Source organism: Tigriopus californicus, chromosome 2, assembly GCF_007210705.1.
Source record: "Tigriopus californicus strain San Diego chromosome 2, Tcal_SD_v2.1, whole genome shotgun sequence".
Taxonomy (NCBI): domain Eukaryota; kingdom Metazoa; phylum Arthropoda; class Copepoda; order Harpacticoida; family Harpacticidae; genus Tigriopus; species Tigriopus californicus.
Genome location: NC_081441.1, coordinates 3,481,874 through 3,509,178, shown reverse-complemented (window position 1 = coordinate 3,509,178; position 27,305 = coordinate 3,481,874). Strand labels below are relative to the sequence as shown.

The 27,305-nt window shown below is 41.4% G+C and overlaps 3 protein-coding genes and 1 long non-coding RNA gene across 5 annotated transcripts; 2 read left to right on the top strand and 2 right to left on the bottom strand.

Moving 5' to 3' along the window:
* Positions 1 to 1,611: 1,611 nt before the first annotated feature.
* On the bottom strand, positions 1,612 to 16,593 carry LOC131893604 (eye-specific diacylglycerol kinase-like). Its single transcript, XM_059243697.1, has 9 exons — positions 16,425 to 16,593; positions 10,931 to 11,140; positions 7,116 to 7,340; positions 5,803 to 6,177; positions 5,289 to 5,509; positions 5,010 to 5,208; positions 4,643 to 4,932; positions 4,210 to 4,578; positions 1,612 to 4,065 (listed from the first exon to the last, which is right to left on the bottom strand). The coding sequence occupies exons 2-9, from the start codon at positions 10,995 to 10,997 to the stop codon at positions 2,953 to 2,955; spliced, it is 2,859 nt and encodes a 952-aa protein (XP_059099680.1). The 5' UTR covers positions 10,998 to 11,140; positions 16,425 to 16,593; the 3' UTR covers positions 1,612 to 2,952.
* Positions 16,594 to 16,699: 106 nt separating this feature from the next.
* LOC131893612 (uncharacterized) lies at positions 16,700 to 18,395 on the top strand. The gene is made up of 3 exons (XR_009374723.1): positions 16,700 to 17,570; positions 17,953 to 18,086; positions 18,194 to 18,395. It is a non-coding gene; the product is annotated as an uncharacterized LOC131893612 (long non-coding RNA).
* Positions 18,396 to 18,410: 15 nt separating this feature from the next.
* Positions 18,411 to 24,233, bottom strand: LOC131893609 (uncharacterized). The gene is made up of 5 exons (XM_059243703.1): positions 23,733 to 24,233; positions 23,161 to 23,245; positions 22,947 to 23,094; positions 21,477 to 21,707; positions 18,411 to 18,773 (listed from the first exon to the last, which is right to left on the bottom strand). The coding sequence occupies exons 1-5, from the start codon at positions 23,857 to 23,859 to the stop codon at positions 18,411 to 18,413; spliced, it is 954 nt and encodes a 317-aa protein (XP_059099686.1). The 5' UTR covers positions 23,860 to 24,233.
* Positions 24,234 to 25,213: 980 nt separating this feature from the next.
* LOC131893608 (alpha-methylacyl-CoA racemase-like) lies at positions 25,214 to 27,299 on the top strand. 2 transcript variants are annotated; one of them, XM_059243702.1, is made up of 6 exons: positions 25,214 to 25,463; positions 25,535 to 25,783; positions 25,846 to 25,989; positions 26,055 to 26,260; positions 26,323 to 26,691; positions 26,758 to 27,299. In XM_059243702.1, the coding sequence occupies exons 2-6, from the start codon at positions 25,537 to 25,539 to the stop codon at positions 26,947 to 26,949; spliced, it is 1,158 nt and encodes a 385-aa protein (XP_059099685.1). In that variant the 5' UTR covers positions 25,214 to 25,463; positions 25,535 to 25,536; the 3' UTR covers positions 26,950 to 27,299. The 2 variants fall into 2 exon arrangements, with proteins under 2 accessions (XP_059099685.1, XP_059099684.1); XM_059243701.1 differs by having other exon boundaries at positions 25,214 to 25,783.
* Positions 27,300 to 27,305: the final 6 nt, after the last annotated feature.

Genomic DNA, 27,305 nt, shown 5'->3' with positions numbered 1-27,305 from the left:
TGACAATATAACTTTGAACAGAACCATTTTACAAGTAAATGATATATAATGAAGTGCCTTTAATTGACAAGATCTACGTCTACATTCGCCATTTTAATACTTTAATCCGAAAAGTCGCTCAGAATTGCAATGACCACGAGCAGGCCGATTTTGCGGGAAGCTCGTTCATAGTCCATAGGCCAATTTTTCAAACGAAAAAATGGAATCATAGAATTTGGTTTTTCAAATGCATGATCCAGGACGGGGCTGCGACAGAATTTGGGCGTCTTTCTCATCCGAAATGCCCATGTCTCCATCTTCTCGCTTACTAAGTGTGACTGTTGACGAGTCATACGCAAATCAATGATAAGAACAAACATCTAGGAAGAAGTTCCATCAATACTCAATTGGACCGTCTTGCTTTTGTCACAAGCCCATAAAATATGAGACGTCAGTGCAGCATCTGAAAATTATGCCTTGAAACTGGATGTCATCATTTCCGTTGTCTTTTTTACACACTTTGACATCGCTCACCCTCGGAATATTTACTATTTTCTTGAGCAATCTTACCCACGGAACAATATTTTCCTGAACAAACAACGTCAATTGATCTCTGTCAAAATGTCGTTTTCCTCCTAAATGGATGTAACGGTTGTGAAGAATTGAATTTCCTTGGTCTTGAAAAGCGCAAATTCGAAAACAAGATGATGAAAATTGTACTTGTATAACAGTTTTACCGTTCATGCTATTTTCAATTAAGCGTCAATGCTATAACATGAATCTCAAAGTTAAGAAAGTCTCACATGTGAGTAAGAATGAAACCTAACGAGCGTTTTTCAAAAAAAGGCGGGCCATTCCCGATCACGATCTTAGGACGGAATAAACTTTTTGCTGGTTTTTAACAATTTGCCTCATAAAACGTTAACGTGCGTCAAAAAAAGAGGGAGAGGAAGGGATTTAAGGGGAAAGTTGTGTTAATAAAGATGAGATGGTCCCAGTTTGAACATCACTAAGTGGAACGTGACTCAGTTTTGTAACCAAAAAAGGTCCCAAAAAGCAGCCTCTCATTTATTGTACCCCAACTAATTCGAAAATGACGATTGTGTGTCTTGCAATTACAACAAAGTAAAATGCAACTTCTAAAATTGCATGGAAGTACAGCTTCTGAAGTTGGTCCACAGAGAGAGCTGGCTCGTTTGATTCTCATTGAGATCGACGTTCGGCCTTGTTCTTGGAACAAGTTTGGCGTTTAGAAAACATTTTTTTTCGCGGGATCGAGCTACAAGTTTCCCGCTCTTTGTAGAAATCTTCCGATTATTTTGGTTTTAGAGCATTAAACTTGTTTGATTCCAGTTTAGGAGAAGGGTACACGAACCAAAATGATTGTGGGCTGCCCTCAAGGAAGACTGACTCCGAGATCGGGACGACCCCCTCTACCCAAAACTGATGTGCGATCGTGCTCTAAAAAATGGGCTCAGATTTCTACAGGATCGTACCTTATCCAAGATGCAATGCATCAAGTACGAGAAAACAAGCTTGCAAGAACTTGCAAGCATCTCATCAGAAAATAAAAACTAATGGAGTGGTAGGGTGCCATCAGAGAAGCTCTTGAGTAGACTTAAGATTAATACCTGAGGGATATTTGTTTTATTAGACAATTATGACATTGGTATTAACCAATTGACATTTTCTGTTTACGAATAAGTGGAGAATCATAGTCCTTTGAGTGTACTCAATTATGCCAGAAGAATATGGTTATACATTCGCAAGTTGAGGGATAGTGTAAACTCTTTCTGGCCTTCAAGTCTGTGAACGCTGCCGGAACAGAACGACTTATTGGTATTTCTTCTATTTTTGGTCGTCTATCGACGTTTAAGGCAGAGAAGGATGTTAAGTGTGTCAAGTATGGAAAAGATGGAATTGATCACATAGCCGTGCTTCGGACTAGCTTTAAAATGGGGGAAATGCAGACATCATAACGACAGGGCATAAGAAATAGGAAGAACAGAAGACTGGGATGGTGATTAACAAGTTCTGAAGGCTCTGAATTTGGGGATTGGGGCTATATTGGTTTTCCTACTAGGGAAATACTTTGCATATTCGAAACATTCGAATGTCATGTGCAATAAAGAGGATGGGAAACGAGGATCATTACAAGTACATCCAAGAATATACAATCAATATGTTTAATAGTGCTTCTATAACGCACCTACTGTGTACACACCGGACTCGGGATTTCCGGTTCAAATCGCGAGTCCGATGATAATGATTGGATGTGGAGTATGTGGAACAAGTTATCAAAAAAGGTGGATCGGAAGCAAGGGACAGATATTTAGATATCTAGACAGATAGTTGGTTCGAGTAAGAAATCATCACAATACTTGTTTGGGGTGGGTGAATATTGATTACAAATTGGGCCTCGCAGAGGATCACTCTCGAAATTGAGTGGCTGTATGTGGTAGCACAACAATAGTCGTCATAGTAGCAGTAGGAAAAGTTCGTGAAAATTAAGGTCTTGAGGATAATGATGTCACAGGAGGTGAGTATTGTTGTGAATATATTCACAAGTAGCAAATATGGGTGTGTGCTGGTGTTGTGGGGTTGGATGTTGTGGTGTGATGCTGGTGATGTTAGTGATCATGATCATGATAAAGAGGAGTAGGAATCAAAATTGAAATAATTGAAGAGGTATTACATATCGTCATCGTAGTCGTTATCCATTGAATCGATCACAGTACAGTTGAAGGGGTCTAGGAAGGCATCGGTGTTGTGAGAGTGAGGTCGGTCAAGCGCATCTACTTACTAAAGTCCGTATGTCTGTCTGTTCTACCAAAATCTTTTAGCACGGTTAAATCACGGGGTAAGGATTCTTTCAAAGGTAACCTCGTCATGTTCAGATGGGATTCATCTCATTGGATGAGTTTGAAGAAGCACTTTTTGAGGTTGGCTGGAGCGATTAGCACAACACAACCTTCATACAGGAGTCTCAAAGTCTCCAGAGTTGCCATCAACCAGACCTTCCGCCTTTTCTCTTTGGAATTCTTCTTGACTCTCCAAATAGGAGGCCAACTCATTGTCTTCTGCCAATGCGGCCAGTTGTCGTGGTGTCAGCTCGGCGTTGTCTTTGATGAGCAGACTAGCCCCGGCTGCCACCAGCATACACGAGATAGTGCGCCGCTTGTAGCTGGCTGCCTTGTGGAGCGCCGTCTGACCTTTTTCGTTATCCACCAGATCCAAAATAGAAGGTGGGGCCTGAGCAATCAGATACTTCACAACTTCTTTGTTTCCGAATCGGGCGCCATAATGGAGGGCGGTTTTCCCAGTTTCGTCGATGGAGAGTAGTGAGTATCCTTCTTGATGGAGTTCGCGTAGCATCTTTAGATCTCCTAGTCTGGCAGCCTTTAGGATTCCTTCAGTTGTCTTTTCAAGGACTTGCTGAATCGTTGGACTCGGTTCAGGTGAAGCCGATTTAGGCATTTGAGTTTTGGGACTCAGCGTGTTTCTCGGCGGTTCTTGACCATTGCGTGGACATGGCAGATTGGAATTGACCTCGAGGAATACGTCCCGTTTCTCGGACTCTGAGTGATTGGACACAATCTCGTTCTCTTGCTCTTCAAGCACTGGTTTTGGGGGAGCTTCCGCGACAATGGGCGAATCAATCACTAGAGGTTCCTCAGCTGTCAGTTGCGAGTCCTCGTCATCGTTCAAGACCAGATAGACCACGGAGTCATCACAGATATCAATTAGATAGTGGAATCCTTCTTGGGCTCGATCAATCCGAAAGAATCGAATAGCAGTTACGGCATCGATGAAACACCAGTCCTGAACAAAGGATTGTTGATTGGGGCCGGGATTGTTCTCCAGAACTTTCTTGATCAGATCCCGAACTTCACTCAGATCTGCCTTGGAATTGGTCTTGATCTTTCCCACTGGTTTAGACATATCTTTCAGCTTATCCTTATCTTGATGATAGGCAGCGTAATCTCGCATGAGTATTCGACTAACAGTGATCTCTAGAGCAACGTCAGGATCGGCATAGGTGATTCTCGATTTACCCTGACCTTTGCGTCTGGTTAGCATCTTGACCTAAAGGAACCAACAAAGTCAGCATTTAATCGAGTGATATGTTTTTATTTGTCAAGTGCAACAAACTACGCATCTTCAGGTTTCCATTCCATTGAGCAAGAGGTGGGTAGCATCTAGAAAGCTCGAGGAGGATCCGTTTCTTACCTGATTGAGGAAGGAGAGCTCAATAGTAGCAGGATTAAGGCGGCTAGCCTCCCCATCCACTTGCATGGAGATGGTTTTCGTGGTTCGTATGACGGCAGATCTACACTGAGTGATGCAGGAACCGTGAAGTCCACCTTGGAGCATTGGAAGCTGATAGGTGGTAAGTCCAATCACCTCAATCCTGCCGTCGTTGATCTGCTGCGTGCCTTTGGCAGGATCCCATGGGTGGGTTCCCGATCCAAACGAGGGAATATTAGCGAACAGAACCGAATGGACTCGCAACTCGCGAAGCTTGGGAGTGAAATCTTCACCGTCACAGATCACTTCGATATCGTTCGACAGATCCTTCCACTTCCTCAAAAGAAGGTCCTATAAAAGCAAAAATATCATTGAGGGCCCTACAATACTTACGAACATTTGTTTCCCAATATACCTTTCCTCCCGCTTGGCCGTAGTAGATCTTGTTCCGAATTCTCGAGCTGAACTTCTGAGGATTAGCCTCGCGAGCTTCGTGGAATTCCAAGGCAATGTGAGCATCGACTCCCATGGAGAAGTAGTTATTGACGACGTTCAAAGGCAAGGCGTCTTTGCCCCGAGTGTCTGAAGATTGGTATTCATTTCTGGTAACTTTCAGCTGCCAACGGTCCATCATCTCCTCTTCGGCCATTTGAAGGCCAGAGATGATCTTGGAGATAGGTTCATCGATATACCCACCTCCCCAACCTTCCCAGAAAAACGGAAGAGATTGTCAGTTGCCATTGAAATTGAACTGTTCTTGGCAAAATGTAAGTTAATCTTACCCAAAGACCGACTGAGATCATTGCCTGTGCCTAACGGCAAAACACCGACAGCTGGAAGAGGGTCGATCTGATACTTGTCGAGAACAGACAAGAGCCAACCTACGGTTCCATCGCCACCGCAAGCTAATAGCTTTATATTGGGCACTTTCCGGAACATGTCAATGGCCGGTTGGGGGCCACCTTGGGTGAGATCAAAAACCTGAAATGAGAGCATTCATCTATTGTAAATGATGGCATTACAAAACGAATTGACCTTGATTTTGGTTCTGGACGACGGACCTGTCGAGGATTGAGAAGCCATTGGAACTTTTGCATCAATTTGGCACCCTGGTTTCCGCCTGATTTGGGGTTGAGAAATACCAACAGGGGACTGATCTTGTGATCCGGAATTGGCTTTATACAAAAGGGTCTTAAGCCTTCCTCGGCTGTGGGTGAGGATGCCTCGGCTTTTCGACGTCGATTCTTGCTCGGACTATTCTTCAAACTCGACTTGAAGCTCCCTACAATGAAGATTTAGGGTCTTGATAACTTACACCACCACCTTGCACATGGATTTGATAAGAATTCATGGTTGAAGGAAAAAAAGGATGTTGCCGAAGCCACCAACATACAGTCTGGTTATTTTTAGATTTCCACAAGCCTCAGACCCCCCTACGTACTTGAATCCAATTAGGCACACATCCTTTGTTCAACAACTCTCTTTCAGAGCGATTCTTTTCGGTAAATAATCAACATTTTACAAACGGTTGTCTCATCTGTTCAGATCTGAGATTAGGAGTATACTGTCCCTAACCTTTTCGTGGGACCTTGAGAATCCACGTTGAAGGCACGATGACGGATTTATGCACTCCGAGGCAACAGAAATCATCTTGGCTCTTGTCTTTCTGACATTGGTCTTTCATATGATAGGAGTACTTGCACCACGAGCATGACTCGCCCACCACCTCTTTCGAGGAACCAAATGCCAATTTCCCTTGGAACGACTTGCCACATCCTTTACATTTGCCTTTTAAGTTGGTTCGCTTCACCCAATGATGATCGACGGATTTATTTTCTCGGTATTTGCGGATCCCTTCCCGAAATGTTTCTCGACAGAGCTCGTCCTCCTTGAGATTGTTGGTTTCCCCGGCTGGAATCACCATCCGACAGGCCACACATTTCCATCGGCCTGAAGAAAAAAAAACCAGATTTGGTTTAGCAATAGCGACCAATCAAGAGTCATTAGCCATTCAATCATGAAACATTATCGGTCTTTTCATGCAAGGACTCGGTATCACGGTATCATCAGTGTGATTTCCACACAAATGTTTTATGTTGTCTGGCGTCTCTAACGACTGAGGAATGAAACCTCTGTGGGCATGCCCTGAGCACAGGACAGATATTCGATTCGTACCTTATGCTTCTCGGATGGTCAGGTTGATCGAGTTTATTAGTCCCAGGAAAAAGCAAATATTGGCTCGAGGGCTAATTCTCCTTGTGTGCGTAACTATGATCTGAGAACAGTTTTCTGCTGGTGCTCTCATCAAACTCTACTACATGTGAACTAATGCAATGATAGTCATCAAGGAAAAGATCTTTCAATTGATTTACCGACGGCAACCACGAAAACGACCATCAAGGGTCTAGCAAAAAAGACTATTTGTTATTCAGGAGTGCCTCTTTCTAGTTAAACAAGGGAAAGATGGAGAAAAAACGTGGCGAGACTAATTCCCTTTTTCAAAAAATCAAAACCATTTCAACTTCTTAAAGAGAGTTGAAAATATCAATGAAATGCATGTTTTTCCAATTGTCACTCATCTTTGAATTTGCCCCACTTGCGGTTTAAGTATGCTAGATATGAGAATTGTAAATACGTCCATGTCCGGCAAAAGAGACCAGCATATAAGGATTTGAAGCAAGTTATAGTTCAATTCAGGTCTAAACTTCAAACGAGTTTGCTTATCATTCCCTGCTCATGCATTTGCATATCGCACTCATACATTCCCAGTTCCATGAAGGATTAAACAAACTCTCATTCAAGCTTATCAACGCCTCACAGTTCAGGGCGTTCGCTCCAGCTTCAAATAAAAGGGGGTCATCATATAACAGATGAAACTCATAATTTACCTGATCCAGTGACAGGGACAAAAATGTGAGCTCGGGGAGAGGCATCGGCCGACCAATCCGCTGAGAAGCCGGGATGACTCGTTCCAGCATCGGATTTGCGATGCCCGCCGCCATGACGAGAATCATCGGATTCCTCTTCATCCTCTTGGTCCTCATCTGGAACCGGCGAGGATTTCCGTTCCTCTTCAATTGGAACTTTCGAGGTCAAGTGATTAGCTTCATCGGCTAAAAGAGAAAAGAAATACGTTTTACAATTGATGGGTTTTAGAAAATTACGTGATTAATTAATTTCATGCGCCTCAATAGTCCTTTTCATTGACCGGAGGTAGCGCCCTCTGCTTTGTCTAGGTGCGGACAAACAAATGTCGAAACGGGAAAATGCGCTCTAAGATACCAGACTTTATCAAGGGATTATCAAATGAAGTATTTATTACTCAAGAATTGCGACATCAACTTTTCTGGAAGACGTTTCAAATTCTCTATGGGTAAAATTCCAAGCAATTATGACATGTAAATAATCATTTTACAGGAGATTGTACGCAGTATGGTTGAAAACGCGTCAACACTTTGGCAATCATCTTTTCATTATATCGTACAAGGAAAAGCAGTTTCACAAGTTTTGCTGACTAACTTCAAACATGTCACTTTTGCTAACCTTACATTTAACTTTTTAGCACAATTTAATGGAAGATGATAAAAAAGTTGCTTGTAAGCTAAAAGCATGTAATATATACACGTAGCTATGTATTTATTCCTAAATTTGGATGTCAAATGTTTTGGTAATTTTGCCCTTTTTGGGATTTGAAGGGTCTTTCAGAAGAGTTGGTGGTGCATTTATGGTGTTAGAATGAGTCAGTCATAAGTTGTTCAGCGAATAATTTCTTGTTATCAAAATCATGCATCTTAGAGAATAATCAGGTGTTTCTACGTTTGTTTGTCCGCAATGAGAGGAGGGGGGGAGAATGAAAAGAACAATTGATCTTATTTTACAAATCAATTGAGGCACACAAGACGCCCAGAATTCGGACTAGTAGTCCCAGACGCTCTTGGTACGCAGTGCAGCTAATGCTATTCCTAATTGTTAAGGTTTTTTTATGTTTTCAACTTTCAAAAGTTCCTAATCCTAGGCATTCGAAAGTAATTTAGAATTACAAGCATAAGTGACATCGCATAAGTTTTGATCGTGCTGGGTTATTTTCTGGGTCTTTATTTTACACGTAGACCACGGATATCCTTGCTTCATTGTACACCACTAAACATCCTTACGATCATGGTCAGCTCGAAAAAGGCAAGGGACCGTACACCAATAAGTTCGTAAAGTACACGTTTTAGTCAGAAGAATACCAATAAATATTTTAAGTCCAAGGAAATGCTCTTCACATATGCCTACATGGACGACTTCTTACTCGCTAGGGTTCCTCTGTGCAGTGATATGTCCAAAACTGGTCATGGGTATAAGTATAAAAGCGGTAAACAGGTTTGTACTCTTCAAAAGATCTCATTCCCAGTGAAAAAATAATAGCAACAAGAAATAAATAATCAAAGTTCGTCACGCATTAGGTGCAAAAAAAGGTACTCGTCCATAACTTCCTGTCAAGTTCATGCATGATATGTCTATTCATTGAATATCCAACACAAGCCCAACTTAGGCAATATAATTTAGTTTAAAAAATGACATAAATCAATTACCTGCAATGGAGGTCAAAATTTCGAGGACAAATTCTACTACGATCGCAACTGCTTTTTTAAACAACGCAGTTGTGGTGAAGATATATTTGAACGCGAGAGTCACTCCAAGTGAAATAGCCGATTCTTACAATAAAGTACAGCTTTCAAAGAAAGGACTGAAAAGATTGCCATGAATACTTCAAGTGAAACCGATAGGAATTGCATCTATGAGGAATGACAAGAAGAATTTTAGTCCAAGAAATATGCTCCATTTTTGGACAATTTCTTTACTGACAATGCCAGAGGTGAAATCCCTACAAACATTTTTTAATAGATCACATATTTTGAACACATGTCTGAAACTGATTTTTAGAAGATAGAAATAATGCTTTTGTTAAAGGAATGAAGAAAGTTTTGAGTTTATTAGAAATTTCATCAAAATATCAAGCTATTGGGACATTGAAGAATGAAAGGAAGATGACGTCACCATCAACATTGAGAGGTCACCTGTACTTTTGAGGCTTAGTAGTATTAGAATTTTCTATTTTTACAAAAGACATTTTGGAACCTTAAAAAAGTTTTTTAGTACATCTACTGCGTTGAAAAGTACATCAGTGACCTCTCAAAATTTGTGTCGAAATTATCAGACAGCTGCTACTTAAAGGAGTCAAAAGAAAATGCTGGGACCATGTCACATCAAACATTATTTGGTGACAAGCTAACCAAATGAGCTTCAACCATGTCCCACCCTAAAGTAAGTTGCAATGTTTAAATTGAGTTTGGGAGTATAAAATTGTAGTGATTGAAAGCCAAACAGGGGCAGTCAATACCTCTCAATGCTAGATTGAAGACAAAATTGTCAAAAGGGCTCTTGGGGATTGTTATTTTTGGTGTATTTTTCCTTCACTTTTACTTCCTTTTTTAATTATGGAATTGTAGACTTACTAAACCTATTACTTTCTCAGGAAGCAAATTTCTAGCTGATGACTGGCCTCCAAATGGATGTGAGTCATTTTTCTCAAGATATCATTTCATATTTAGCCTCCAGAATCTACAAGCCTGAGGAGGGACATGGGCCAAAATATAGCCCATGGTTCTGAGGGCAATTCGGTTTTCTCAGACTAAACCAAGGCTATCAAAGACTATATATGGCTATAATATGCCATGCACGCAATTTCTCTTGTGAACAATATGTGACCTGGGTCACTAATTATACATGAGATTTTAGCAAAATTAGCCAAAAACACCCCAAACACATTAAATTTCAATGTAGAGGAATAGGCCCCATCGGCTCTATATTTGGCGGAGACTGGCTTATAAAGCACCCTCTGAAGTGCAGAACGCAAATCATATCTTGTGTAGGAAGCCTATGAGGAAAAATGTTTTTTGGCAGACTTTTCTTGGTTTGACCCTCGCAGGCTGAAAATAACGCCGCAAGATAAACTAACTCCATTGTTAGCCACATTTAATCTTAGACTTGTGACAGTTGTTTCTTATCCTTTTATCATTCATTCTTGTTTTACATGTCAATCAAAGCCTTGTTCTGCATTTGTTCAGCTCCTTGAAAAACACTTGTTACTGAAAAGTGAAACAAAACAAAGAGAGAGAGCTTGTTTGACAATACCGATTGCTGTAGCGATCCGCCGAATGCGTATAACAAGAATTCCACTCTCATTAACTTGGAGGAAAATACATTTTATTTGAGGGTCTATCCTTCCGCATTGAAGAACGAAGCTTGTTTGATTTGGTCTCAAATCTAATGTACAGTGTATATGTACGCACAAATGCTTCTGCTTCATAAAACCAATTACTCTGCACTTCATCTACGGAATGAAACATTCGAAAAACTCACCTTTTCAAATGCACCCTATGCCCTGCATACCGCTCATTTCTTTGTCTTTGGTGGTATCATTTCTTTTGGCGAAGAGATAAAATAATCATAATTTTCCTCAATATTCCACCTAGATAATCTATCTCTACGAGTGGCAATCCAAACAGATTAGCCTATCAACGACAGGTGTTGGTTCGTGATTAGTGGTTCGCATAACATTCATGAGGAGCTTCAATCTTGTTTGAGACCTGTGTGGGCCCATGTCATTCAAGGTATGTTCAACATTCCTGGGTCCTAAGGATACCAGTGCACTCACCATCTTTGGCATCTCCACCATCTGGGTCAACAACCAGACTGGAGGCTCCCATGGGGCCCGATAACATGTCACCACCGCCCCAACCACCCTGGGCACCGTCTCAATCCCACTCAAGGGAGTAATGATGAACTGATTCCTCAAGAAGACTCCACGCAGAGCATCTTCTCCTCGCGCAGAGAAGGTCTGAAGGCTCTAATAGGCCTTCAAGATCTGGAAATACGAGAGCCAAAGTTAATAATAGACCCCTCCATCTTTGCTTGACGTCAGTAGGTAGGTCTGGTTCGTTCAAGTGTTGTTTTTTCCACCTCCCCTCTTTCTCCTTCCCTGATCCCAAATTCAACCCATTGTCAAGAGTCACTAAGGTCTGCTTTTGAAGCTGGAAAACACAATAAAACACTCCCGGATGTTAAGCTTTGTGCGTCCTTTAGCTCGGAGCATTCACAAATTGTTCTCGAACGAACTCCCGATTTCGTTTTATTTTTAGATTTGAAACCGTAGCAAATTGGATGAGACAATCAAGTGTCAATTTGGGACACTGCGCCATGTGCTTTTTGGCGATGCAATTCTTTCGACGAGCGACATCATCAACATCAAGGCAAGGAGGAGGTTCAAAAGGACGACACTGCGGGCTTATTTGACTTCGGTAAGGAAACATGGGAGTGGTAAAAGACTCTGACAAGGGCGAGTTAAATATAAATTCATGTTACTACGTGGACGAAAAACAAACAGGATACAAAGGGTTTTGAGCCAGGCGTTTTGGAGAACAACAATTCAACAAAAAAACCAAGGATGGCCCTCAAGCCAACCAACCAGTTCGAAAATCCATGACGCAAACGAATTCTGACAGCTCATGCTCAATCATTCCCGAGTAAAAATAACTGGTCGCAAAAATCGAGCGAGTACATATTGCTCTTCGGAGACTTAAAAGGCATTTATTAATTCAGCAATTACACCATGAGCAAGAGCTCGGATGTGCCAAGATTGAACCTTGCCGTATGATTTTGACTTAGTGTTTCGTATGTTGGGTCTGTCCTTAGTCTGACTTCAAATTAGTGCTCTCACTGGGAACATGGGGTCCCAAAGCGTGTTAGGATTGAGGATATCTTTTCTCGTTAGAGGCCTATCTTACATGCAGGATATGTATATACCGCGTAGGTACGTACGTAGACGTCTAATATCGGTGATCGATAGTCGCTCAAGCAGAACATAGTCAATGGTTCGGCAGGACCACAGCAGTTAGGAGTAGTATTAATAGTGGCAGTAGCTTGAATCGAATCAAGGTTGATCAGTGATGGTGGTGAATCATGAATAAGGCAGTGGGACCGTGAAAGAAAATCGACCAACGAATCTTGTTCGACGAGGGAAGAGGAGGGGGGGGTAATGGATGTCTAGGTAGATAGTAGTAGAGGTTAGTGGTTAGTGGTTAGAATGGAAGTAGTGGCAGGCTTGTGACCCGCATCTCGAGGTATAGCTGGGCTACGCATTATACAGCACCCGAATTACAGATGGTTTGGCCCTCGAAATCAATGTTCAACCGCACCATAGATCGACTTGAATAATGTATTTCAGACAAGTGTTTGTGTCGATTTCGGGACCTGCCCATCATGACGCATGTCAGAGGGACCAATTGATGAGTTCCCAGCATCAATTTACTCTATCCAAACAAGCTGTTCATCCTCATCCTTCTCAGTCAAATTTGTGTTCCACTCTTGAGGCTATGGCTGAGGCTAAAGCTGAGGCTAAAGCTGAGGCTAAAGCTGAGGCTAAAGCTGAGGCTAAAGCTGAAGACGAAAAAGCTGCAGAGACAGAGACGCAGAACGGAGGAGGAAGGAGAGGAGAAGGAAGACGACGACGACAACGACAAGGGGGAGAGAGAGCTTTTCTTCAGCTAAAAGTCTCTTTAGTGTTTTAGTGGATCAACGGGTTCTTCGGGGATACGTGATGCCGACGAGGACAACGAGGAGGAGGAGGAGGACGTTGTTCCCAACCTCAATGGACATCTGCCATTTCCTAAGCAATCCAATTCACCCATACATACAAGGTGGTACTGCTGTGCACTATGTACAGTGGAGCAGCTCCCACACACGCACACATTCACTCTGGATCGCTCATTCAGTCAGTCACGAGCCCGGTCATTATGTAGGAACTTCAGAGCTAATTTCAATCTTGTTATCCTTCACACTCATCAGGCAAATGGATTCTTGTCACTAATACCCCCATCATCCATGTGTGGATGTGCAGTGACCGATATGTATTTGGGAGTTCGAGGGTCTCATCAACAACGAGTTACGGATCATTAGCCTGATTCAGTCCACCGTCGTCGTATAAGTAGTAGTTCAACTCGGAGCTCGTCTTTCTATTTTGCCACTTTTTCCCATCTGCTCGAGAATAAATCAGGCCTCCGGTGAACAGACATCCTGCTTCTCCTCATCGCCATGATAATCATGATCTTCATAATGATAATAATAACGATAATGCCGAGATAACGGTGACGATGAGGGCTGCTTGCGGAGCTGCCGAAGTGAAGCCGCTAAAATTCGATCGATTCCAGATCCTCAGAGGAGCTTGCTTGCTTGCTTGCTTGCTTGCTTGCTAGTTCGTTCGTTCGTTCGTGGAGATGAATAAGGAAGGTGCCTCTGATCGCTTCACCTTGTCTCATGCTTTGATGAATTAGAATCACTCCGGAGATTATCGACCTTGATGATCACGAGTTCGTTCGGGGAAAAGTCTCTCTAGTAGTACGACATCCTCAAGAGAGGTTCGACATTCGCTTGAGAGCAAGTGCAATTCAGTGGATCTTTTTTTCGACCCACTTATCACAATGCATGTCACGAAATGACCAAACAAACAAGGGTAGTGTCTCTTGAATAGGTTTCGATGACAAATGTTTCTAATTGAACTGGGCTAGAAGGAGGATCAGATCCTGTTACACAAGGCATATTTTGACACTTGGTTCGCGCTTCGACAAAAAAAAACTTTTATCATGGTAGAATCTACAGTGTGACATGAAAGTCTAAGGCCCATGAAAATAGCCCCACCACCTATTTTTCGTATCAATCTGGTTTTTCATGCAATAGCCATTGTGACCTCCCCTCTACTCAATGACTTGCCTGCCTCATTGGGATCTTGGACTTCTTGCCTTCTTCCATCTCTAGCACGATACTTCTTTTTTTTTGAATAACAATAAAAAATGCGTGGCAATTGAATGGTCCAAACTTGAATGTCAGAGTGTAATTTTATTCATGCAGTACATTCGGAACCGTTAATTGCAGATGTGTTTACTTCATGTATTGAACACAAAATAAATGTATGCAATCTGCGTGCGTGCAAGAGGGGGACTTTTCATACTACATTATTGTTATTCAGACCAGGCCCGAATTGGGTCTCATTTGGTCTAATTTAGGGGAACAAGATTCGGAGGTGACCGTGCCTGTCTCAATAAGATGGATCTCTTCCATTTTGTCTCTCGTGCACAGTATGTACATTCGGTTGGAGATGAATGTGTGTTAAGGAACAAAGGCGAGAGCTTTTGGTTTGAAACGACTCAATTATGTTCATAAAGGCGACTAAATCCTTGGGTCGCACTATCGGCTCAGCTCATACAATAAAACTTTACTGAAGCTACAAAGTAGTGGTCTTGAAGGGGCCAAATCGTAAAAGTGGAATACCATCGTAAAAAGATGGACCCTTGCCACGGTTGGCAGGTTAAAATCGTGATGAAGACGCAAGTTACGACCAAATAATGGCTGCCCGATAGTCGGTTGTACTCCAAGAGACTCAATCGACGAACTTGTTCGGGGCCATTTCAAAAGACCTGGATTGTCTTCGAGCCCGGTGGTACGTACACAAATGTGTGTCACGAATCACGATAGCCAAACAGCTTTACAAACATCAGAGTTTTGGCACGGTTACGTTTTGCCACATCTCTCCCTGAGGATGCATGGAAAGAGGCTTTGGTACAGACACTAACACAATTCCACTTAAAACAGGAGATCAGCCAGCGTTTGCTGAGGAATCTCTATTGCAACATTATCTGGGATTGAAAAGATATGCTCCATTGTTCGATCGGAAGATAAATCTTTGCCCTGTCGAATGGTTGGCATTCCTGATCCCTTGTCACTCTCACCCTGGACGTGAAATCCAATTCAAGTTTCCCGCCAAAACAAAATTCCCGCGCGAATTCGGGGCAAGTCTTGTTTGAAGGCTAAAGTTAAAGGCTTGGAATTCTCTGGACAAAGTGGGCGGGCCATTGAATTGTGCATTGAATTTCAAATCTAGATTAGTTATCTCGTTCAACATGGAGGGGCAAACACGGCTTCGGTTGAATGAAGGCCACTCAAGGATAGTGGAAAAAGGCCATTGGGTTTGAACAAAACACTCGATTTACCTGATTGACAATCTTCACCTTTGTCTGTGGCAACGCTCGTGAAACTGAGTCGTTCTCGCCCCTACAAATGGCAGGACCTTGAGGGTCTTCTCCCTAATTCAAAGTTCTAGCTTGGCTGAAAGGAAGAATCCCTTTGCTTTTTAAATCTCATTAGGGAAGCTAAGGCGTCTCTGTCCGTTGGGCCTTGACACGGCCGAGTCCATCCATACACGTGTGTTAGCTAGGCTGTGAGAACCCACTTTTAAACTTGAAAAGGATTATCATTCGGGACCTTTAAAATGGCGGCGGGAGGACTTAAGCTGGTGATCTTCTTAAAGTTGCGTTTGCACTCAGATCTACGAGTATCTAATCGTACGGCCAAGGACATCGGGTGTGCCAAGATTGGTCCACGAATGAACTTGTGATAACCTCTGAAAAGTGCTCGGAGGCAAGAAATGGCCTTCAGAAGACTTTCAAGTGCGTATGGATGTTCGTATTTAAGACGGATAAGCACGTGATTATCGGGGGGTGTCTTGTGGATTACCCTTCCTGTCTAACTGCGGACGCGCATGGATCTACTTCGGGTGATCATTGTTTTGTTGGGAAAAAGGTTGAGAATAAACATCGGGAATTCCACCACCTCAGCGATAGTGTAGCCTAAATTTAAACTCACATTAAACAGAGGAGTCATTGTCGTATTTGGGTGTAAACATTTTCTTAAAAAAGACTTTGGAGCACAGCAGCATTCCTGTCCGTATCCGGATTTCCACCAAAGAGCCAGAAACATGAAGGAACCATACGGATTGCGCAGCTTGTTTGGCCAAGATACCATCATCTATTATTCAGACACAATGATTACTGTTTCATTAGATTGATTCGTTGTTAAGAGTGTGCCTCTGGATTCGGATTTGAATTATTGATAGCCTCCCATTCTGTCTCTCTGCAAACTCATTGCCAGTTTGATGGGGCTCATGTTTCCAACACTCCCAGGAACATATACCCTAACCAAAGAAACACAATCCCCTTGATCTACTACTTCCACTACTACTTCCACTACTTCGAAGAGCACAACAACTGTTTGAAGAACGGAACAACGGATTGACGAACCAATGTGAAAGGGTGTCTTACCTTGTGCAAGAGAGACTAATATAGAGACAAACACTGCACTTAAGACACAACCACCGGGATCAAGTCCATTTTCCTCCTTCGTTTCATTTTTCAACACTTCTTTTTGTGAATCTCTGCGAATGTTGTGGAAGTCAAGATTCTACATTTTCCTCGCCGTCCTCGTCGAAGTGAAGTCGTAGCCGTCGTCGTCGTCGTCGTCAACGTCGTCCTGGTTATTGGCGAGTGTCCTCCTCGTCCTCCTCGTCGTCCTCCTCCTGCTCGGCTTCGCTATTCTTCTCCTTCGGTCCCTCTCCTCCTCCTCCTCCTCCTCCTCCTCCTCCCCTTCTTGATTCTGTGTATTTTTTTTTTACTTCGCTTCCGCCTTCTTGTCTGAAGGCAAGCACCGTCCCCTCCAGGAATCCGCGTGTTCGGTCCAAAGTCAGTTCGCCTCTCACCGGAGGTGCTCCTCACACTCTTTGCACTTCGCCAGCCACATTCACTCCGTCCTCGAGGTGAGGTGACCAGGTAGAAGCCATCAATGAGGCCAACGAAAAATTCTTCCAGGCCCTTTGGAACACTCGTGAGCTGAGAGACTGGCAGGGAGCGTTTTGGCCTCGACCAGGACACCCAGGTTGAATGAGTCAAATCGCCCGGGCCTGTAACATTCTTTTTCTCGCACACTGTGGGTCCGTAAAAAAACAATGAATTCCTTCAAACTCATGCTATTCCTTGTTGATTTGACTGCAGAATTGCAGAACTAACGAATACTGCATTCACCATGCCTTTGTTAGATTCAAGGTCCCAATTGAAGGGAGGTCTTATTGTTACTCACAACAAAAACGAGTCCATCCATTGAAAACTATCCAGCAGACTAAATGAATGGATGGTCGATAGGACAACATATGATGCTGTATCTCAAATAATTCCTTGAAACATCTAATTAATCATGCATGTGGTCACTTTCAGTTGGAGAATTCTGCATGACCTTGCTGTGCAATTCGGCCTGGCAGGCCCACCTCATCCCCCGGGTAAGTCCACAACCACGACCAAAAAAATGACTGGAGGGAGATGTGGAGGAAGCCACAGTGGTACTATGTATATAACATATTGAGCAAGGGAGAGCGAGAGAGGAAGATTGAGAGGAATGAAGGCAAAGAATAGAACCAGGTGAGCAAATGCTCGCTCCTCACCTTCCTCTCCAAAGAGGTCAGGGGATGGGTGTGAGTGTCTGTATTCGTAGATGGATGGATGGATGGATGGAGGGATAGATGGAGGGATCCGTAGCTGACATGACCAAGATATGCAAATCTACCGCTAGATAGGCAATGCATTGTTCGATCTTGGGAAGGATCTCAATTCTATGCTTTGTTCGAGAGGGTCGCCCTGTTGAGGCTCAAATTGAACAATTTTAGAACAGCACGTTTGCTCATGCCATATTGGGAAAACACGATACTCTACCAACGCCAATTTGGCACTTCCACCTAACCAGTCCATGCCCACAAAAAAAAACACAGATCAAGGCTTAACCATGAGCCTTTAACCACTGCAGAGTTGACCGATGGATTTTGATGTCTAAGCAATCGCATTTGTTTCTGTTGGAAGCTTCCGAGTTGTGGCGGACAAAAGTGATGAGTGGGCAAACTTCTAACAACCTCAACAAACTCTCGAGTCTATGTACAGTAGGTACGTCGTACAATACTCTATGACATCTTTTTGCCGAAAGATCTCGAGCCATTAGTTATCAACTTATCATTGAAGTGCTCTTTAGCTCTGTGAGTGTTCTTTTCAAGTGTGTGACGAGTTTCCGAGAGCAACTCTAAAGACATCGTGAAGACCTGGCCAGGCGAGAGATGAAGGTGATAGCATCACATCTGATAAGACATCGAGAGGGGATCTGAAGCCATGCTCGATTGGACCTTTTCAGGGGCCGTGTATTCATAATAGTTTTCGATCAAACAATGTTTACCATCGACCATGACGAGTAGGAATGAATAAATGATTACACTACTATCGGTTTCTGGTTGCAACACTCTCGCCGCAATAAGCCAAGATGCTCTCAACAAATATGTTATGTGAAACCGTGAAGAAATTGACGGCCACTGGTTGGGACAGACCCTGTGCGGTCTGGAAATCTGTCAGGTTAATGTTCCCATGGGTTTCGCAAGCTTCATTTCTCGAATATCGCTGAACCACAAGGTCCACAAAGTACTGTTCTTGTGACATAACTATCATGACGTATCGATGGGTGTGGCCCAAGGGTGGAGTGGGACTGCTGTATTTGGCGACGGTGTCGCCTTTCAGGAGATCATCTTGGGGAATATTGATCACCAACCAATGCAGTTTGTTCTGATCGTCAACGTCAATCAACAACTGAAAATAAAGATAGACGATGTGGTGCTAAAATAACCCGTTGCTTACGGAGACTCAAGCTGTGGTTCAAATGCTCCTTTTGTTCCTTGAGCGAATGTATCGAAAAAGGGGTTTAGATTTGTCTATCCTTTTAATGCCGAGTTCATTTACTTCTATTATTGGCATTCTTTCAACCATTTTTATAAGTGTGTTTGAAAAGAAACAGAACAATCTAATTGTGTATTCCATGACTTTTGACTGAAAAGGTTGCGTCATTGGAAGTGGAATCTTACGAATTATTTTCTTCACGGTTTGGTTTGGTTTGGTTTTTCATGCGCTTTTCTAACTGCCACAGGGAATTGAAGTCCACTGTACGTAAACATTGGATCTTGCCAAAGCATTTCTGGCTTCATAGAACTAACGATATCGCTTTGCTTTTCGATTTCGTTTGAAGCACCCTGTAGAGAGCCCTTCGCCTTGTGACAACTATTTTTATGATGCATTGATAATTGTTCACAATTGGCTTCAAAATATATAAGTTAAGTTTTTCATTTGCACTTCTTGCCCAATGTTTGGCTTATTTGATGGCTTCTTTTTCTTTGACAAACTACTGACCAGAATGGGCGAAACACGAAACGAAACAAGAAAAAGGTTAATTTAAGGTCTTAAGAAACTGGGAGTGATCAATATAAAAATCCATGCCGTGATCTATTTATGTCAGTTATAAATAAACGATGTAAATGTATTGTTTCAAGTGATTTTTGACCCATTTGCAGGGCATTAGTCGTTCCTCAATAAATGGAACAAATTACAGTTACAATTACTTTGGTCAAAAATAGTCATTCGTTACCCAACCATTACTCGAAAAATAAGATGTAATGGCGTTACTCGTTACAATTACTTTTACAAAAATTTGAGGTGACCAGTATCTTATGGTTTTTTACGCCATCAAGACTATATTTCAGTAAAGAAATGGTTGTTGAGGGTTGAAACAATGTCACAAACTTCATGATGGAAAAACAGTATTAGCCATTGTCAAATCACCAAAGCTTCTTTGTCTGATGGCTTATATCATGGAAATGTGGAGTTTTGGAAAATTTAATGCATCCTGCTCAAGCCAAAGAAAAAATGTTCTTGCTGCACTGGATTAAGTCATCGGTCCAACGGAATTTGATTGAGAATATGTGAACAATAAAGCAGCAAATGCGACAAGATGTAAAACCAAGAACACCCTCAGAGAGTAGTTAAGAGCCAGCACAATTTTCAATCCTGACTTCCATTGCTTATAATATGCTAGATGGATGTAGGCTCTGTTGAGCCTTCAGTTTCCTCAACTGTCATGAGATAAACGAAAAATTAACGGCCACTTTGGAAGTTAAAAAAGGAACTAGTAACGAGTAATTATTTTAGTTTTTTGGGTCGTTACAATTACACCATTTTAAAATGTAATTGAATTACAGTTCCTTGATCGACAAAAGAAACGATTTACTGTTATTTCGTTACTTGTAATTTCGTTGCTAATGCCCTGTCCATTTGTAAGAATTTTCATTCTCTCCTCCTCCCCCCTCTCTCCAAAAATGACGGAAAGAAAATTTGATTTAGTTGGCTTTTGGGGCAAGATCAGAGTTCCATTTTGATCGTGAAGATTACTTGTTTGAACAAAATCTCTAAATGGGAGAGTTTATGTCAGGCCTAGCCTGTTGTGGATTGAGAAGATTCAGAACAATAACAACTAGCATGAAGAATACCTATTTAGTCAATGGACGTCATGTTTTACAAGAAGTTTAAAGCTGGAGGAAAGATGCGTTCCCCACTTGTGTAAGATTGGACAAGGATACCTGTAACAGGTTAAAGGTCTCTCTTGCTTGGAACGGCAACGACTCTGAACTCAGAAGGTGTGGCATTAAGATGGGCAAAATCGAAATTGCTTAATCATGGTACCCTAGCAAACTTGAATATAGCAAATGGTGCTTAAAATTGTTGGTGCAAGCTCTCCACTTTTTCAAACTTAGCTGTTACCAATAACTAGCCAATAACTAAGGAATTATATTGCAAATGCATACCTTGTATACCAAGTACAGAATAATTCATTGAAAAAATGTCTAAACGCTCACTACCCTTCCTCATCCCGTACTTTAGTAAAGGACATTCCAAATTTTGATACGTATTATTCAAGGAGTGACCAACCACTCAGTAAGTAAAACATGATACAGGGGAACTCTGGTTATGCTTTTCATTTTCTATTATCAAACATACCTTTATGTCTCGAATGTCATTTTTTCGAAATATGTTTGAAGATACTTTATAATGATTTCATTTTGATAATGGTATATACCAATGGATAACGTAGAAACACTACGTACGAGCTCCTCGGTTTTTGGAATAGCTTATGAGCATGGAAGGTAAGTAAGGATTGAATTTTTTATGTCCTAGACCATATCAGACTGATGGATTAATAGTGAAAAGATAAGAGATTTATTTTAATTGATTTACAATTCGGTCAATAACTTCAGGCTCTTATCAGGTTAGCATTGCATTCAATAGCAAATCAACTTGATGTGTTCTAGTCTGTTACAACTGGAGCAAATATTTGAACTAACTGTTACTTACATCAAAAATATTAATTCATTCCAATTGTTTTTAAAATCTTTTTAGGGATATTTTTTTTATGCCAATATGATACTGAAGTCTAAACTTATTGAGAAATATCAGTAAATTGAATACCAAGGTATATAGAAGGCCATCTTTGGAAGGCCAACTGACAGACGAGGGTTCATATGCGCTCGATTCCGGATTGATATCTGTACCCATGTGCACGCAATTGTGAGTTCCAAAATTGATGTTTATCAATCCAGCAGGAATGCTGTCAAATACAAATGGCACGAGCCCGCTGCCTTGAAATGAATTCAGTATTTCCTGTTGCCATTCTTCATCAGATATCTCCTCACGCTCAACCTAAAATTAAGGGATGGGACATGTTGCATCTCACTTAAATTGATTCTTCGTAACTTATGAAAGAACAAACCACGCAACCTGGTACAGCACTGTTATTTTTTAACCCACACGGCGTTACTGACTATATAATACTGATAAAGTTTTTTTTCCAAATTTTTGCAAAAAACTTCTAATAACGATTTTCGATGTTACTGAAACAAAAGTAACAACTTCTGTAAAAAATCATCTTGGATTCTAGCTCAGATTAGAATATTAATCCACTTAAAACCTACAATTAGATAACATTTTCAAAAACCTAACCAATAGATGATGGAAGTAACCTTCGTTGCGTTTCCAACTAAAATTTTATTCAAATCCATAGAGACAAACGGTAAGATATCTCGTTTTCAAAGATTGCATTTTCATCAAATTTGACTACAAATTGCTCCAGATATATCTTAAAGCAATTGCCAAGAAATATAATAAGCTCTTTTAAGCCTAAAATATAAATGAAAAATATTTCACTTTTCATGAGCAGGTAGGAAAACCCGAATATAGTTTGCAATATTACTTAAGGTCAATACTTCACAATTGTGATGCCATACTTGTCAATCGCAACTTTAATTGAGCTTAATCTTGAACTTTGATAAAATTCCATAAAAGCATCGCTAGTACGTAGAAATTAATTATGGCAAAAAGTGACAATTTTGAAAATTAAACTGTCACATGTACCGTTCAAATATTTTAGGAACATAATAAGATAGTGTAGCTTTTGGCACTAAAGTAAAATGAAAGGCAATTTTACATCTTTTGTGAGTTTTAAGCGACTTTTTTGCGACTCTTAGCTTTTAAAGCAATCTTAAAGAAAATGGAGCAATATCATTTCTTGTCGTGTCATTGAAAGAGACAATCATATTCCTATGGAATAGCTGGAAACGTAATTAGGCCACTTTTCGATCTTTTAAGGCGTAAAACGCAATCTTAAAGTTGTAATAACGAAGCATGGGCGAAATAGAAGTTTATGAAATTTTACGTTAATACATAACTAAGAGTATGTTTAATACTGATTGACTACGTTTTTGACAATGATGCATTTTAATGGGCTTTAAAAGATATAACACACTCATGTGAGCTACTTTTAAAAATGTGTACTTCATAAAAGTTGTTCCTTTTGCTTCTTTGATGAAGAAAAATAAATCTAGATGTCTTGGCATTTGAGCAAACACTTAACCAGAAAATATAACCACCGTGCTCACTTACGTGGAATCGTGGCTCAAAAGGAGAATGAGACTTCTCATGAGGGCTGAAAGGACTTGAAAGGGACTGGCCAGTAATATCACTTAATGTTGAGCTAATCGGCAAAGGTTGACTTGGACGGAAATCAGCGAATTGTTGGGAAGGGACATGTCTGAGGAAAAAGTGCGAAATTTATTTGACCTGTAAAACTTGTAATAATTTCACACCCATCGCTCACCTCAACAGATGTATGTATGTTGGTGCAAGAGGCGGAGACACATAACGAGTAGCAATTTCCGACATCCTTATGGGTGAATTGCCCCCTAAATACCATTTAAAGAGGAATCATGTGAGATTTACCTTCCCGATCTATATATTTGCATTTTGGAGTAGTTCACTCTTTCAAGCTCTCGCAGAAAAATGAAAAGAGAAGCTTGGAATCATACATGTCTTGGATATCACTTCTTCAGTCAAAGACAATAGATGGTCTCTGATTTTGGCTTGCTTTACAAATCCAGTTTTAGGCTTTTGCTTGAACTTTTGGATTGAAAATCTAAATCCATGTTTCTTTGTGCAAAAATTGTAATATTGCTTGCTTGTGATGAAAAATATTAGCCCTTAAGCCCTTCAAAAATGATGATGATCGTTGAAAGATTTTTCCTAACGTCAGAAGGTCGAAATTCGTCATCTATATAGAATAAGACTGTAAATCATCAAATAATCTTCAATTTATAGATCGATCTTTAAAATGTTTTTGTGAGCCATTAAATCAGAAACCAAGCCCAAGCAGTCGTCTATTGTATGACTTACCACGAGATGCTTTTCCATGATCCGTTGGACCCATAAAATGGTGCTCTCTATCATGATGATCCTCTCCAGGCACATGAGCGAAACTTAACCCAATTATCGAGCTCAAGATTAGCCACTTTAACGGCATCCTCCTCAAGGCAATCACCCAATTTGTAATCTCACTTTATTTAACGTGATGAAAACAGAGAGCACATCTACACAAGTCCCTTCAATTGAGCCTGGAAGTGTCGTTTTCCTGATTGAATGAAGCGTTGGTTGGTGCCGAAGTTCCAAGAGCCTCAAGAGGACACTTGAAGAAGAGTGCGCTTAGCTCCACGAACCAGACAAAGGCCATTGCTGAATTGGTTGAGGTATGTGGCATTGAAATAGAGCTCAATACAAATGCAAATTTGTTTGTTGAAAAACAATTCCGGCAAGAGCAAGCCCGTGTAATGATGGTCGGAATTGCGAGTTGCCCGCCAGCTTCTTGAAAGCCCTGTTACAGTGGTCCTTCAGTAGAAAAGATGCGTGGATTTTGAGTTTGTTGGTTCAAGTATAGAGTCGACAAATCGGAAAACTTGACCCCTGAAAACTCGACACATTGGAAAACTCAACACATCTGGAAATTAAACGCATCAGAAAACTCGACAAATATCAAATTCTACATTTCTACGTTTGTAATGACTTTCTTGATAGCTTGACTGATGAGTTCAAACTAAGGTGGTTTTCTATAAAGCAGAAGCGTTTGGATCTAAAATGGGGATACTCAATTTCCATTTCCAATTATCCTCCATTAAAATGCTAGCAAATGGTTTCAGCTAATCATGTCTTCTTGATCTGTCACATTTTTTATGTGTTGTGTTTTCCGTTGTTTTGAGTTATCCGTTGTGTCTAGTTTTCCTGAGTCGAGTTTTCCGTTGTGTCGGGTTAAGCTCGAACCAATTTTGTGGGATGTAGTTGTTTTTAACGGTTAGAAGTATAAGTGACAAGTTCAAAGAGTACACGAAATGCGTCTTGATATGTTGGGCCATTTAGATGATTTGTTGAACCGCGACCAAAACAGTTAGCATATTGCACTTGCTGTTGCTAGATTCCTCGAGGACTTTAAACCGATTTGAAACACAAAACATTTCTAGCTACATCTCACATATACATTTTGATATGTCAATATGCAATTATATTTTTACGATTTCATTCATTACGTTCTTTTTTTTTCGTAAGATATTTTCCCCCGTCCATACTATTTCAATTACGAAGGTGAACGTTTTGCGAAGAGGCCGCTTTAATCTTCACCTCTCCAGCCACTGTGAGATCAAACCAAGAATGACGATGGTCTTCCCAAATGGAACCACTTTCTGTTGTTCCTTCATTTCTCGGAGACCAAGAGAAAACAATCGACGTATTCACCGAACCTCGAGCTTACGTTCTAGGATCTGAATCCATGCAGTTTGTGTAGGTTAGGACAGTTAGTACACTTCAGTGTGATTCAGCTTCCATTTAAAGCCAGGAAAAACAACAAATAACGTATGAAGACTTGCAACTAGATCTGCAAACGGGCAAAGGTTGATATCTAATCGTTCTGCAAAGATAGTGAAAAGAAAAGAGGACATTGCCGAAGAACTATTGTCATCTCCTAGTTTCAAAAATATCAATTAGGATGTTAAGCTCAATCACCTGTGAGAAGAGCAAATGACAAATACGTGAAGACATAAGTGTCCAACCTGCGACCTATCATATTTTCTCAACCACTTGGTGAACCCTGTCAAATTTGAATTTCCAACGTTCGTTGGAATTGTATACTTTTTGTTTGACATTCCCGGCAGTAATGGCCTTGAAAGGTGTGAAAGTGCTGGAACTCGCCGGCTTAGCTCCAGCTCCATTCTGCGGAATGATCCTCTCCGATTTTGGCGCCGATGTCATCCGAGTAGATCGAACGGACCATGGATTTAACCAAAGTGTTACTGACAGGGGTAAAAGATCCATTCAAATCGATTTGAAACACACGCGGGGAAAAGAAATGCTGAAAGAGATGTGCTTGAAATCTGATGTTCTGCTTGAGCCTTTTCGGGCAGGTAAAACGGTGCTTTGAAAACATGTGAATTCGACATTTCTTTATGATTTGTCATCTATTTAGGTGTGATGGAAAAGCTCGGTTTGGGTCCTTCCGTAATGCTGGAAGATAACCCAAAGTTGATTTATGCCAGATTAACGGGCTATGGACAGTTTGGAGCATTTGCCAAGAAAGCCGGACATGACATCAACTATATAGCTTTATCCGGTAACTCGTGTCTTGACATTTGCGCGACATCGTTGAAGTATAAACGAAAACATACCCTTATATAGGAATGTTATCGAAACTTGGTCGAAAAGATGAACCTCCCTACGCTCCCATCAATTTGTTGGCCGATTTTGCGGGTGGAGGACTTACTTGTGCCATGGGAATTATGGCTGCCTTGATTGAGCGACACAAAACCGGCCACGGTCAAGTCATAGACGCAAACATGACTGAAGGAGCGGCCTACGTTGGTAGTTGGATTTACAAATCACAGGTGATTCCCCATGACCCATCCAACTCGATTACCAAAGGATGATCGGTGTTTTACTCCCCCAGGATCGGTTCTTTTGGGGGAAACCCCGAGGGGAAAACTTCCTGGACTCGGGTTCCCACTTCTACGAGACTTATGCCACCAAAGACGGCAAGTTCTTGGCCGTGGGAGCGATTGAGCCTCAGTTCTATGACCAACTGCTCATCGGATTGGGCTTGACTTCTGATGAGCTACCCCAATTTGGCAATCCGGACGAATTGAAAGCCAAGTTACAGAGAGTATTTATGGGCAAAACGCGGGATGAGTGGACGCAGATATTTGACAAGCTGGACGCTTGTGTCACCCCTGTCCTGGAAATGGAAGAAACATCCACATTTGCACATCATCAAGAACGCCAGGCTTTCGCTCCAAATGCGAAAGGGCAATTTGACCCAGTGAGCCTGCAGCTTTTGAAGTGAGAAGAGTGCTGTCCAATTTGAGAGTCGAATTTCGTTTTCTAGATCCCCGCACCACGGTTGTCTAATCACGAATCGTCGTATTCGGATATCGTGGCCAGGGCAGAGCCTGAAATGGGGGCTGACACTAATGCCATTCTCCGAGAGTTCAACTTTAGCTCGGCAGAGATTGAGGTTTTGTTAGATGACAAGATTGTGCAACAAGCCTCGCAACCCGACCTGAAGTCGAAATTGTAATCCTGGAGCCAGAAAGTTTTTTACATTCACCCTGATGGGTTGACGCCATTTTATCCCCCTTATCAGATATGGTTTCCAATGAATCGTCTTCGACATTTGCAAACCAAGACTTTCATGGCCTGGTTGAATAGTTGCCTAATTTCGGTCGAAGGTATTTGCTGAAATGGTGCCAAAGGATCGAAATGGTTTCACATTTAAGCAAAAAAAAACGCTATGACCGTGCTGGGATACCAATTTTAGCTAATTCACCAAGCACTTATTAGTTCAATCTTGTGATCATTTTTTAAGTGTTTTTTCTCCAGAGCCCATAGCTAAATTTAAGTCTCTTTAAATAAAGAAATTCAAAACAATTTCTT